Source organism: Aotus nancymaae, unplaced genomic scaffold (genome assembly GCF_030222135.1).
Source record: "Aotus nancymaae isolate 86718 unplaced genomic scaffold, 86718_ANA_hifiasm-v0.15.2.pri h1tg000006l, whole genome shotgun sequence".
Taxonomy (NCBI): Eukaryota; Metazoa; Chordata; class Mammalia; order Primates; family Aotidae; genus Aotus; species Aotus nancymaae.
Window position 1 is genome coordinate 4,471,901 of NW_026988417.1, and position 12,586 is coordinate 4,484,486.

Sequence of the window (12,586 nt, forward strand, 5' to 3'; positions counted from 1 at the left end):
TATGTCAATTGTTATTTATTTTGCAAAAGCATCATTACAGAGATTCAATTTTTTTTTGAGACGTGGTCTCATTCTGTTACCCAGGCTGGAGTGCACTGGTATGATCATGGCTCACTGCAACCTCAAACTCCTGGGCTCCAGGGATTCTCCCGCCTCAGCCTCCTGAGTAGCTGGGACCACAGGTGTGCCTTGCCACTTCACCTGGCTAATTCTTTTTATCATTTGTAGAATTGGGGTTTCACTATGTTCCCCAGACTGGTCTCAAACTCCTGGCCTCAAGCCTTGGCCTCCCAAAGTGCTGGGGTTATAGGCAAGAGCCACGACACCTGGCCAAGATGAACTTTTTAAATTGATAGAAAAGAAGACTAATTTATTAATTGATGAAAAAGAGCCATAGATGGGAAGTGAACCTTCCCTTGGGGAGAGTTCAGACGGGGATTCCTGCCCCCAGCTCCCTGAGTGCAGAGCTGTGTCCACCTGCCTGTTCCCTGAGACCTCAGCAGGGCTAGCCCTGGACTTCCAGCCTCCCCTGCTGTTCTGCCGGGTCCCGGTGATGTTCCAGTTGCTACGGCAAGCATGGATTGTCTATCGTGGAGCACAGTGATTCATAATCAATTATTATCTAATTATTAATGTCATTTCGTGGTGGAGGCCCCACGCCCTCTTGGGCCCTGAGCCCTTGGGCGAGGCAACGACATGAACGAAGGCACCGAGGAACCCCCGCAAGGGAGGAGCTTCGGGAGGAAGGGCGTGGCTTCGCCAAGATTCCAACCAGTGCCAGTGATATTTGGGACTTACTGATATCAGAAAGAATGAAGTCAGAAAAATGGAACAATGATAGCAGTGGGCGAATGTTGACTGACTGCAGGGATGGTCCTGATGTGTGATTGAGGAGGAAAGGGCCAGTGCCTAATAACGAAACCACTGATTTTTCAGTCAAAAAGCATCACACAAACTCTCTCCACATGTGGGCATTTCTCATATAGGCTCACAGGGACCAGGAGCCCAGTGGGGAGGCTGCGGGTCGGGCTGTGGTACCAGTCACACCAGAAGATGGCGCACAGAGAGGGTGGACTGTGGGGCGAGGAGGGTGGGGATGGACTTTGCCCTCTCACGTCCTCGTATCGTTTTGATTCAATGTCAGTCACACATGATTTACTTTTATTTATTTATTTGAGATGGAGTCTCACTCTGTTGCCCAGGCTGGAGTGCAATGCATGATCTCGACTTACTGCGATGTCTGTCTCCCAGGTTCAAGTGCTTCTTCCACCTCAGCCTCCCGAGTAACTGGGATTACAGGCACCCGCCACTACACCCAGCTAATTTTTGTATTTTTGTAGAGACAGGGTTTCACCATGTTGGCCAGGCTGGTCTTGAACTCCTGACCTCAGGTGATTTGCCTGCCTCAGCCTCTCAAAGTGCTAGTGCTGGAATTAAAGGCATGAGCCACTGTGCCCGGCCTTACTTTTATAACTTGAGAAACATCAAATAAAGAATTATTAGGCCAAGGGAGGTGGATCACCTGAGGTCAGGAGTTTGAGACCAGCCTGGCCAACATGGCAAAACCCCATCTCTACTAAACATACAAAATTAGCTGGGCATGGTGGCTCATGCCTATAATTCCAGCACTTTGGGAGGCCGAGGCGGGCGGATCACTTAAGGTCAGGAGTTTGAGACCAGCTTGACCAACATGGAGAAACCCCATCTCTACTAAAAATACAAAATTAGCTGGGCATGGTGGCACACGCCTGTAATCCTAGCTACTGGGGAGGCTGAGGCAGGAGAATCGCTTGAACCAGGGAGGCAGAGGTTGCAGTGAGGCCAGATTGTGCCATTGCACTCCAGCCTGGGCAACAGAGTGAGACTCTGTCTGAAAAAAAAAAAAAAAAAAAAAAGAATTATTAAACACGAAAAGAAAAAAAGATGGAAAGAAAAGATAGACCAGAGAGGGCAATATTGAAGGCAACCTGGAGGCGCTGTGGAGGTGAAGCTCAGGTGATTGGGAGGTGTCCCGGAGGTGATGAGGACGGGATGCTGAACTGCTGGGGAGGGGATGGGGAGATACCGTGGTGGTGACATACAGGTGATGTGAAGGTGTTATGGAGGTGAGGGGATGTTATTGTGATGCTGTGGAGGTGACGTGGAGGTGACATGAAGACATTGGACAGTGATGTGGAGGTGACGTGGGGGCATGCTGTGGTCCCAGCCCTGCTTCTGCCACCTTCTTCCATGTGATTCGGGCTTATATCACCCCTCGGAGATGGGGCTCACCAGGCCTCCCTGTGGGGCTGTGGGAGAATCCACCGAGCTGGCACGCCCAGCTCCAGAGTCATGGTGGGGGCTGAATTACTTCTGAGAGGAGCAAGTGAGCATGATGCCAGCTGGGACTCCCCCATCCATCCTGCTCCTTCGCTCTGCATGGCTGGTGACCCCAGTGGCTTCCTGGCCCCTTGCTGCTGTCACAGGCTGCACCTCAGAATCTGTTACCTGGAGGGACTTCTCTGGGGATGTCTGGGGCAGGGGGCAAGGGCGCCAGTATTGGAGTTTGATGGACCCAGGTTTTAACCCCCACTGGGCCGTGTGTCCAGGGGCAACTCACTTCTCCCCACCTCTGAGCCTCCACTTCCTCACCTAAAAACAATGGGGGACATCACAGGCCCCCAGGACGTTGTGTAGTTCAGGGAGCTGACAGCCCTGTAGGGGCTCCGGGTGCACCCTCAGTGGTAGCGGGCACAGTTGCTATGATTGCTCCTGAAAGGGCACTGTAGTGGGGCGAAGATGTGGACACCCTGTTCCAGGAACGTGCATGCACTGAGAGGCTGGTGTGCGGTTTGTGCCGACGACACGTGTTGCTGGTGTCAGTTCTCTTCTTGTGTGGACCCCGCAGCTTGTGGCTAGGGGGTGTTGGCCACTGATGTGGCTTCTCTGGGCTCTGTGAGATGAAGTATTAGGAATTCAAATGTGTCATCTGCCAGGCGTAAGATGATAGGGCATCGTGGGGACTGTGGTTGACTGGGTGGAGCCTGCAGACCCTGTTCAAAGGCAGGACGGATGCGTGGCCTGCCTGCACTGACACGGCCGCACCAGCTGTCCAGATGATCCAATGCTTCTGCACTGGGGTCAGCAGCTGTGGCCCTGAGCCCCTGACTGCATGCCTGCTGCCCTGGACCCCCCAGGAGCCCCTCTGGACTCAGCAGCTAAAGGATCAGCCCCTGGCCAGCAGGGCCTTCTGGAAACTGCTCCAGCACGAAGGCTTGAGTCCACTCTGGTTGGCTGGTGCTAGGCTGCCGCAGTCATTAACGACTTCTGATTTAACTCTTGACTAAAAACCTTCATATTAATGTTTTTAAAAACATGGTGCTGACTAACTGAAATACATGCAAGTCTTCATTTGTCCTTGGTTGGCACCTCCAGTGTTGGGGCAAGGACACATTGACGATGGGTCTTGGAGTTTCAGCCCTCACCTGGCTGTGGCTGGAAGCACAAGCCCTGCTCTTCCTCCCCAGCTGGGGGTGGGCGGCCTTGATGCCTCTCCCCCATTCTTTGGTGGCTGTGGCTCTAAGCTCCTCTCTCTTCACTTGGTCTTCTTCACTAATGGCCTCACTGGTTGTCCCTGGTGCTTATCTCTCCAAAGTTGGGGACCACGTTTTCCCCAGATTTCAGCTCTACATCAAGATTCTCAAAGGGGAGTTTAACCCTCCATCATAGCCCCCTTCTTCAACCCTCTCTCTCCCCACCCCTGCACAGATGCCCTTCCCTCCAGCCCACATGGACCCACCTCTAGTCCCTCGAACACAACAAGCAGTTTGGCAGTGCCCTGTTTTTACCCTTTTTGTGAAATGGCCATTTTTCTTTTGCTTGGGTGCCTTATTCATCCTCTGATATTTGTATCTGGGGCTACCCCCTCCAGGAAGCCTTCCTTGACAATCCTTGCATGGGTTGGGTGCCTCCTGGGTCTCCTCAGACCTCAGTGCTTCTTTCTGTCACAGCCCCATTAACTTTTACCAATGTTGTCTCTGTGTTTCTGTTTTATTGGACTGGCTTTCGTGAGGATGGTGCTCAACACAGAGGAAGTAAATGTTTGTTGAGAGGATGGATAGACAAAAGGACAGAGGGATGGATGGATATTGGATGGATAGATAGATGGATAGATGATGGATGAATGGATAGATGGGTGGGTTATAGGGTGGGTGGATGGAAGGATGGATGGACAGGGGAATGGATAGATGGATAGTGGGTGGATGGATAGATGGAGGGAGGGATGGATATTGGGTAGATAGATGCATGGATGATGGATGAGTGAATGGGTCGTGCTGGGGCCTGCTAGGAGGTGGGCGGGGCACACAGAGGGACGGGGCCGGGCCAGCATCCATCGGTTTCTGCGGTAACCGACTCAACAGTACGGTTCGCTGGTGTCCTGGCCACCATGTGCGCCCCAGTGGACCCTCGTGTTGCCCGGCGATACCTACTCAAGCGGTGGCTTGGGAAGGGGGTGAGTGCCCGGGGACGCGCTTGCCCTCCGAGGAGCGCCCTTGGGGAGAGAATACCTCGGGGGATGGTTGGTCCCCTCCGAGGCCTATTCCGTCACACACTGGCGTCCTGCCTCCTCCGTAGGCGGAGGGGTGGTTTGGAGCCCCTTCGTGCCTCAGTTTCCTCATGGGGTGACACGACCGTGACTCCCAGGATCCCAGCTCCTGGAGGCAGGTGACAGCCAGGACCCCAGCAGCCTCAAGCAGAGGGATCCTGGCGCCCCACTTCCCATGTGCCCACAGTCGCCCGCTTCCTGGGTGCGCAGGATGCTCTGGGGAGGCTGGGCCCGTGCCTCAGTCACTGAGAGGGAGGGCAGACCCCGGGCTCAGGAGCACAGGGGCGAGTCCCAAGAAGGGCCTGAGCGGGTATGGGGTGGGTGCAGAGTGAAGGCCAGAGCCAAGTGTATCTGTGTGCCTGAGTGAGCACACGGGGGGAGGGGGAGGAAGATCCTTCCGGGCAGTGCAGACAGCAGGTGCTCAGTTGAGGCCCAGCGCAGGCTTGTGTGCGACTGGGTAAGAGATAGAGAGATGAGTGGTGAGGGGTCCAACCGTGTGGGGGCTTCGGGAAACTTCCAGGACTTTGGTTTTCACTGTTGCTGACGCCAGAGCTGTAGCAGCTGCTGGTGTCACTATATAAGGCCTACCCTGCCCCCTGTGTTGAGAACCCACTATTGGCATGCAAGGGAGTGGCAGACGGAGATTCCTTAAGGGGTGAATGCAGCCACCCAGTGACAGATGCCAGAGGCTGGGACCAGGGTGGGGGCAGCGGAGAGGGTGGCAGGGGCTAGATTCTGAAGGAATCTGAAGGTGGGGCCAACGGGACTAGGGGCTAGGTGGGTGTGAGAGAGAGGGAGGGAGAGTGCCTGGCAGCTGGAAGGATGGCAGGGCATCCCGAGCTTCATTTCCTGCCCAGATGCTCCCTTCTGTGGCCTCCTTTTTTCCAGGGCCTCGCCAGCTCTCACCCTCCCCTCTGCCTCCCCTACTCTGGAAGATGTCAGAGTCTAGGGTGGCCTGCAGTTGTGGAGCCCACACTCCCATCCCCTCTGGGGACCCAGAATGGGAAGGAGGAGCCTCATGTGTGCAGGGGCAGTCTGGGTGGGCAGGGGATGGTGGGGCAAGGGGCTGACCCTGTGTCGTGGCACTCCTTCCCAGGCCTACGGCATTGTGTGGAAGGCAGTGGACCGGAGAACAGGTGAGGTCGTGGCCATCAAGAAAATCTTTGATGCTTTTCGGGATAAGACAGATGCCCAGGTGAGTGTGTGGGGAGAAGTGTGGGGCGGGATGGGGCTGGGAGCGGCAGCCCCTTGCCCTGGTGCCTGGAATCAGGTGGGAGCTGGGAGCCGGTCACAGCAGATGTCATGGCTTGTCTCGGAACACTGCCCCCTCTTCCGCGCCTGGTCTGGTGGGCCTTGGGTGATGGACATCAGCTCCTTTGGGTCCTCTCAGGACACGGGCTTCCTTCTTGCTCCACCCACCCACACACCTGTTTCTGTCTCTTCAGAGAACATTCCGGGAAATCACACTCCTCCAGGTGAGTAGCCTGGGCCCTCCCCCAGTCCCCTTCCCCAGGAACAGACCTCTCCAGACAGGAGAAGAGCCGGGCTTCTCGGCCCCCAGAGGCAGTCCCTGGCCTTCCAGCGGCCACCGACTCTCTCCCCAGGAGTTTGGGGAGCATCCCAACATCATCAGCCTCCTTGACGTGATCCGGGCAGAGAACGACAGGGACATTTACCTGGTGTTTGAGTGTATGGGTGAGTGAGGCCTCAGCCAGCGCCCCGGCCCCGCCTCTGGCCTGTCCTCGCCCGCCCCACGGTGGCTTGCTCCCTCACCGTGTACCCTGGACTCAGGGACAGACAGCTGACCAGTGTCAGCCTCCAGAGCCAGCAGCGACCCCTTCATCCCACCTGCCCCGGGCTCCTGCTCCCGCCAGTCTGCAGCTGCGTTCTTTTTCTTCTCACTTTATGAAAGAAAGGCAATAGGAAATAAAATGTTTTTTGCTTTAGAATAAAAAATAAAAATAAAAAAATTAATAATAAAAAAATAAAAATAATAATAATAGGCACAGCTGCAGACCCCACCGCCGTGCCCACAGGCTGTGCGCAGGATGGAGGAGTGGGGCAGGCAGGCCGCGGGCTGGTTCAAAGTGAGACAGACCTGCCAGGTGCCCCTCTCCCACTCCCCCAGGGTGCCGCCCCCACCCCCTCCCCCTCCACCCCCCAGACTGGAGTGTGCACCCTCTCCCCAGACACCGACCTGAACGCAGTCATCCGGAAGGGCGGGCTGCTGCAGGACGTCCACGTGCGCTCCATCTTCTCCCAGCTCCTGCGGGCCACCCGGTTCCTCCACTCGGGGCACATCGTGCACCGGGACCAGAAGGTGCGGCACCCACAGTGCCTCGAGTCCAGCTCCCAGGCCCACCCGGCCCCACCCGGCCCCAGGGCCTCAGTCTGCCTCCTCTCTGCAGCCGTCCAACGTGCTCCTGTGTGCTGACTGCACGGTCAAGCTGTGTGACTTCGGCCTGGCCCGCTCCCTTAGGGACCTCCCTGAGGGGCCTGAGGGCCAGGCATTGACAGAGCATGTGGCCACACGCTGGTACCGGGCTCCGGAGGTGCTGCTGTCTTCACACCGGTAGCAGTGAGACACCCCCAACCCGCCCTCTACCTCCTTGCAGGGGCCCCCAGGGCTGCCCTCCTGCCCAGCCAGAGCTCCCAGGCCACGAGTGTCCTCTCACTCACCCTCCCAGCAACTCCATCCCCACCTCTGCCTCTAGGTCCCTCCATGCCTACACCCCTTCCTGCCCCAGGTACACCCTTGGGGTGGACACGTGGAGTCTGGGCTGTATCCTGGCGGAGATGCTGCGGGGGAAGCCCCTGTTCCCGGGCACGTCCACCCTCCACCAGTTGGAGCTGATCCTGGAGACCATCCCACCGCCCTCCGAGGAAAGTGAGCCAGGCAGCTGGGGCTGGGCACAGGGATGCTTCGGGTCAGATGGCACAGCTGTGGGGAGACGGCAGCTGACAGGCCAGGACTGCTGGGAGGAGGGACGGGGACGGCGACAGGGAGGATCCAGAGGATAGGACAGGAGCCCCAGGAAGACCAACTGGTGATGGAGGCCCAGGAGGAGCTGCTGGGGGCGGATGTGGGCAGGCAGCGCCTGGCATAGGCACCATGAGAACCCAGCAGTGGCCATGATGGGGCCGGCAGGCTGGACAAGGTCCCCGAGGGATTGGGGTAGCAGGGGCCGGGACCGTCACTGTGCTGGGAGCTGGGGTGTGCACACAAAGCTGGCAGGAGAGATTCGGGCGCTGAGGGAAGAGGTGGAGGAAGGCAGTGGCAGGAGTGGGGCCATGGGAGTCACTCTTGAGGGTGGGGGCAAGCGGGAGCTGTACCACCGGGCGCATCTGCTAGTCTGGGTGGAGCCTCCTGGTCCGTGGAGGTGGGTGCCAGTGTCCACCTGTGTGAGCACTTCCCAGGGCCAGGTACAGGTGTGTGGAGTGGGGGTCATGTGGGGTGCTTCTGAGCACAGGCTGGGGCACGCCCTGGTGGTGGGGTGTTTGAGCCCTGCCAGACAGTGGAAACGCTGTCAAGAGGCTGTGCTCCCCGGGGTTGGAAGAGATGGCTGGCCCCAGATGCTTGAGCTGCGCCAGCCTGCCAGGCCTGCCTGGGTCACACCACCTTCTGCTGCCCCAGACCTCCTGGCTCTCGGCTCAGGCTGCCGTGCCTCTGTGCTGCACCACCTGGGGTCCCGGTGAGTGGGGGCACTTCGGTGAGGGTGAGGATGGCTTGTCTTGAGGAAGCAGGGCCACCTTCCTGCAGGGTTACTGGGGCCAGTTTGTACCAGTTCAGATTCTGCCTGTTTTCCAGCTGGTGATTCCAAACCCAGCAACTGTTGGCCGCTCTGAGAGCAGGAGCCACTGGTGGTCCTAGAGGGTGGCCCTGAGGAGCTGTGTCAGGGCGTGGAGAGGAGGGCGCCAAGGGGTCCAGACCGCCTGCGGGTCAGGCGGGGGCATGCAGCTAGAAGGACAGCAGCGTGGGCCCCTGTATGGAAGCCCAGCCCCAGTCGTGAACATGGATCTGAGGAGGGCTCTTGGGTGGGTCCCTGGAGACAGCACACGGCAGCCCACAGGCCACGGCAGACGCTGGACGCCCTCCTGCCGCCAGACACCTCCCCAGAGGCCTTGGACCTCCTCAGGCGACTCCTGGTGTTCGCCCCAGACAAGCGGTTAAGCGCAACCCAGGCACTGCAGCACCCCTACGTGCAGAGGTGGGAGTGGGAGACAGTCCCCCGTGCGCGGGTGCGGGCCGGAGATAGCCGGCCCGCGAGGGAGAGCCCCCAAGCCTGGGCCCTGCGATGACAGCCTGAGGGGCTGGCTTGACTGAAGCCCGGGCCCCACCTCTCTGGCTCCCTGCAGATTCCACTGCCCCAGCGACGAGTGGGCACGAAGGGCGGATACGCGGCTCCGGGTGCACGAAGGGGTCCAGCTCTCTGCGCCTGAGTACCGCGGCCGTGTCTATCAGGTGCTCCGGCTTGTGACCCCCGTCATCCCTGGTCTACCCGCACCCTGGAGGCCACCTCCTATGTCAGAAACCCCCAAACGCCCCGTGGGCAGGCTGCGACCTCTGAGCACACTCCTGTCCCGCAGATGATCCTGGAGCACGGAGGCAGCTGCACCTCAAGCGAGAAGGGCCTGGAGGGCGTCACCCCAGGGGCAGAGCCCAGGGCCTCCCCATCCCAGGCACACCTGTGCAAGCCCAGAGCCAACCCTCAGCTGTCTTCAGGGACACCTGTGCGGGGCCACGACCCCCCAGAGCACGGTGTGTGACCTTTGCTGCCGCCCGCGAGGAGCATGGCCCAGGCTTCCTCCTGTGGCTGCCGACTCTGCGCAGCACCCGGCTTCTGACCCTGGGGTTGACCTTCTGATCCTACAGAGTCCCCCCGTGTAGCCGAGAACATTCCCAGGCAGAACTCCGCTCCCCTGCTCCAAGCTGCACCCCTAGGGAGGGAGGAGAGGCCCCCTGGGGCAAAGGCAGAGCCCCCCTTGACACTCTCCCTGGTAAGTTATGGTGGGGTGGGCACAGGAGGGACCCTCTCTCTTTGCCTCTCAGTGACCCTGTAATGTGCCCCTTCCCAGGTGAAGCCAAGCGAGAGGGGAGCAGCGTCCTCCCTGACCTCACAGTCTGCGGCTCAGGTGGCCAACCAGGCCCTGATCCGGGGTGACCGGAACCGGGGTGACCGGAACCGGGGCGATGGGGTGAGCGTGGCCGGTGCACAACAGGTGAGCCCAGCCCCAGTCTGCCTCCTCCCCCATCCTCCTCTTCCCCTTCTTTTCGCTCCCTTCCCCATCCTTCCCACTGCCCCTCCGTTGTCCAGTTCGCATCCCTCGAGGTCCTCAAGGCCTCCCCCGCTGCGCCCCCTCTGACACCTCCCCTTATGTGACTCAACTGTATGCAGGTCCATTCCCGGCCCGGCCGGAGGATGTTCCACACCTCTGCCTCGCAGGGGGCTGAGGGGGCTGCCAGGGCTTTGCTTGGAGGCTACTCTCAAGCCTACGGGACTGTCTGCCACTCGGCACTGGGCCACCTGCCCCTGCTAGAGGGGCACCGCGTGTGAGCCACCCTACTCCCTTCATCTGGCCCCGTTCCTGCCCCAACACCTTTCCTGGACCCTCCCCAGTCTCCTGCACCCCTTAGCCCTCCCTGCTTTGCCTGGGCACGTTGAAGTTCCAGGGAGCTTGCCTGGGTCTCCTTGAGGGAGATGAGGGCCCTGCCCCAGCCCCAGTGACTTCCTCCAATAAACTCATGTCCGCCCCCAACCTAAGCAGCCATCGTTCCTCCGCTCCCCGCTGAGGCCATACCACCTACTAGCTGGGGGCCCCGACCCCTTTCCTGGAGCCTCCCCTCCTCTGAGGCCCCACCACCCCTGTCCTCAGACCTCCACCCCAGAGGTCCTGCCCACTCCGCATCCTGCGCTGGGCTTTTCCTCTGGGTTTGCCTGGGGCAGCTTCCTGTCCTTTGTCCATTACCTCCCTACCTGCTGTGGCTTCGGGGTCCAGGCTGCCCCCAGGGTCGACCTGTGGGGTGGGGAGCTAGGGTCACCCCATGGCCATCTTTGTGACTCTGAGCCAGAAGAGAGAAGGGGTCAGCTCCACACCTCCTCCACTGTCAGGGACTGCAGCCTGCGCCCCCACCCCGCCCCTGTACAGCCACTGCACCTCATCTGTCTCCAGGTCTCTGTAGGTGAGGGTGGGTGGGGGGTCAGGGTTACCTCCTCTGCTCACCCACAGGCAAAAACCCTGGTGTGAGTTCAGGCCAGGGCTGTGCAGGGCTGCAGAGATCAAAGGGCCCTGTGGGCAGAGAGCTGTGTCCTAGGGTGCCAGGCGTCCCCAGCTGGACCTGCCCCTGAGCTGGGCTGGAACACAGGCAGCCGGGAGGCTCACAGGGAGGAGCTCAGTCTGAAGGGCACAGCCTGTGCTGTGGCTGTGGCTGGGCTGCCGGGAGCAGGGGCTCTGCTGGCTCGTGGAAGCAACTGTCACCATGGGGAAGGGCGAGGAAGGACAAGGTGTGAGCAGGGGAGCTGAGCAGAGGGTGGGAGCTGGCGCTGCCCTGGTGCTGGGCCAGGCACCTACAGGGGACTCAAAAAGGGAGGCTGGGCTTGGGAGAAGGTTGGAGGGGTAGATGAGGGAGCGGGAGGGCCCGAGGAGGTGGTGAGCTCGTCAGAGACCCTGCTATGGGCTTGTTTCCTGAGGGGTCTGCCCACTGGTCTGCTTGTTGAACTCCAGAAGCCCAAGGCACAGCCCCAAGGTGCTGAACAAGCAGGACACAGAGGCCAGGGGGCTGGGGGCTGGAGGCTTGGCCTCAGGCTAGGCAGAGTGCGGTGGGGTTGCTGAGTGGGGAAGCACAGGTGGGTACCCAGGAGCGTGCCTGCACAGGCGGCATCGGGACAGGGACAGGAGAGCACGTACAGCGTGAAGTCGGAGGGGCTGCGGTGGACCTTGGAGTGAAGCTGGGGGGCCTTTAGTGCCCCCGACAGGGATGGGTGCTGAGTCCACAGGGGAAACCCAAGAGGCCACATGGTTAGAGGCTGCAGGATAGAACTGGGCGATTATACACACGGGGAACATGCTAGAATATTTGGTGGGTTGTGTTTTATTAACACCAAAATGTGCCCCATCCTGGTTTAGAAGATGTGGAGGGTGCAGGCAGGAGGCTCTGAAGGCCCCAGCAGGGCGGCCAGCCTCTGGCCTCTCCATGGGCTCCACTTTGAGAGCCTGTCTGTTCAGCCGCACCCCAGGCAGCACCAAGCCAAACGTGCCCACAAGAGACGCTCAGGTGCACCCGCTCCAGGCACCTTTCCCACCTGGCCAGAAGACCCTGCTGTCGTCCCTACTTGGGCAGTGGCTTTGGTCACCAGCTGGCTGGAGCTGTCCAGCACTGACAGCGGGGCCACTTCCCTTCCTCTCCCAGCTGCTGGAGTCAGAACTGCTGCCTCTGGCGGCCTTGTTTCTTAAGTCAGTTCCCTGTTAGGAGTTATTACACTAAAAAAAATTTTTTTTGAAAAGAAATAGCAGATCCAGGTGGTGTAGATGCAATTAAAAAAATAGAATACAGAAACACTAATTTCACAAAGCTAGCATCTAACAGCGTGGGACTTTCCACGCATGTGGTGCCAAAATACATCATTCTGAGTCAGTTACAATTCCTCACCGGGGGTGAAAAAAGATACAATATAAGCCGGGAAGCCTGGACAGAGTCTTGGTGCTGGTGACAGAGGAAAGGCCCTGAGAACAGGCGTGGGGGGGGCGGTGTCTGCTGGACACCGGGAGGGCAGAGACCACTCCCACCTGCAGGGGTGCCCAGGACCTGTCTCTACAGCTGGGATCAGCCTTGGCTGCACCTTGTCCCCTGCCCTCACCTGGCCCCACACCTGTCAAGGACCAGCACCCCACCATCCAGCCCTTCTGGTGTCCGGGCTGGGCCTGTGCAGGGGACGCTCATGAGGCTGGGGCCACAGGTTGTCCGTCCGGACTGTTTTATTGCGCTGCAAAGCCCAGTGCCCC

The 12,586-nt window shown here is 59.4% G+C and overlaps 1 protein-coding gene across 1 annotated transcript; it reads left to right on the forward strand.

The window, feature by feature from the left end:
• Positions 1-4,426: 4,426 nt before the first annotated feature.
• LOC105731544 (mitogen-activated protein kinase 15) lies at positions 4,427-9,951 on the forward strand. Its single transcript, XM_064363451.1, has 14 exons — positions 4,427-4,492; positions 4,773-4,895; positions 5,682-5,780; positions 6,031-6,060; positions 6,190-6,280; positions 6,775-6,905; positions 6,994-7,157; positions 7,333-7,472; positions 8,220-8,277; positions 8,656-8,793; positions 8,942-9,047; positions 9,173-9,344; positions 9,459-9,583; positions 9,662-9,951. Exons 1-14 carry the CDS (start codon positions 4,427-4,429, stop codon positions 9,947-9,949), a joined length of 1,731 nt encoding a protein of 576 aa, XP_064219521.1. The 3' UTR covers positions 9,950-9,951.
• The last annotated feature ends 2,635 nt before the right edge of the window (positions 9,952-12,586 follow it).

Excerpts from the sequence above, each read along its gene's own strand:
- LOC105731544 (XM_064363451.1), top strand. The coding sequence starts at position 4,427 with ATGTGCGCCCCAGTGGACCCTCGTGTTGCCCGGCGATACCTACTCAAG. Across the intron at positions 5,781-6,030 it reads GGGATAAGACAGATGCCCAG|AGAACATTCCGGGAAATCAC; the intron begins GTGAGTGTGTGG and ends CTGTCTCTTCAG. Across the intron at positions 8,278-8,655 it reads CTGCACCACCTGGGGTCCCG|GCCACGGCAGACGCTGGACG; the intron begins GTGAGTGGGGGC and ends GGCAGCCCACAG.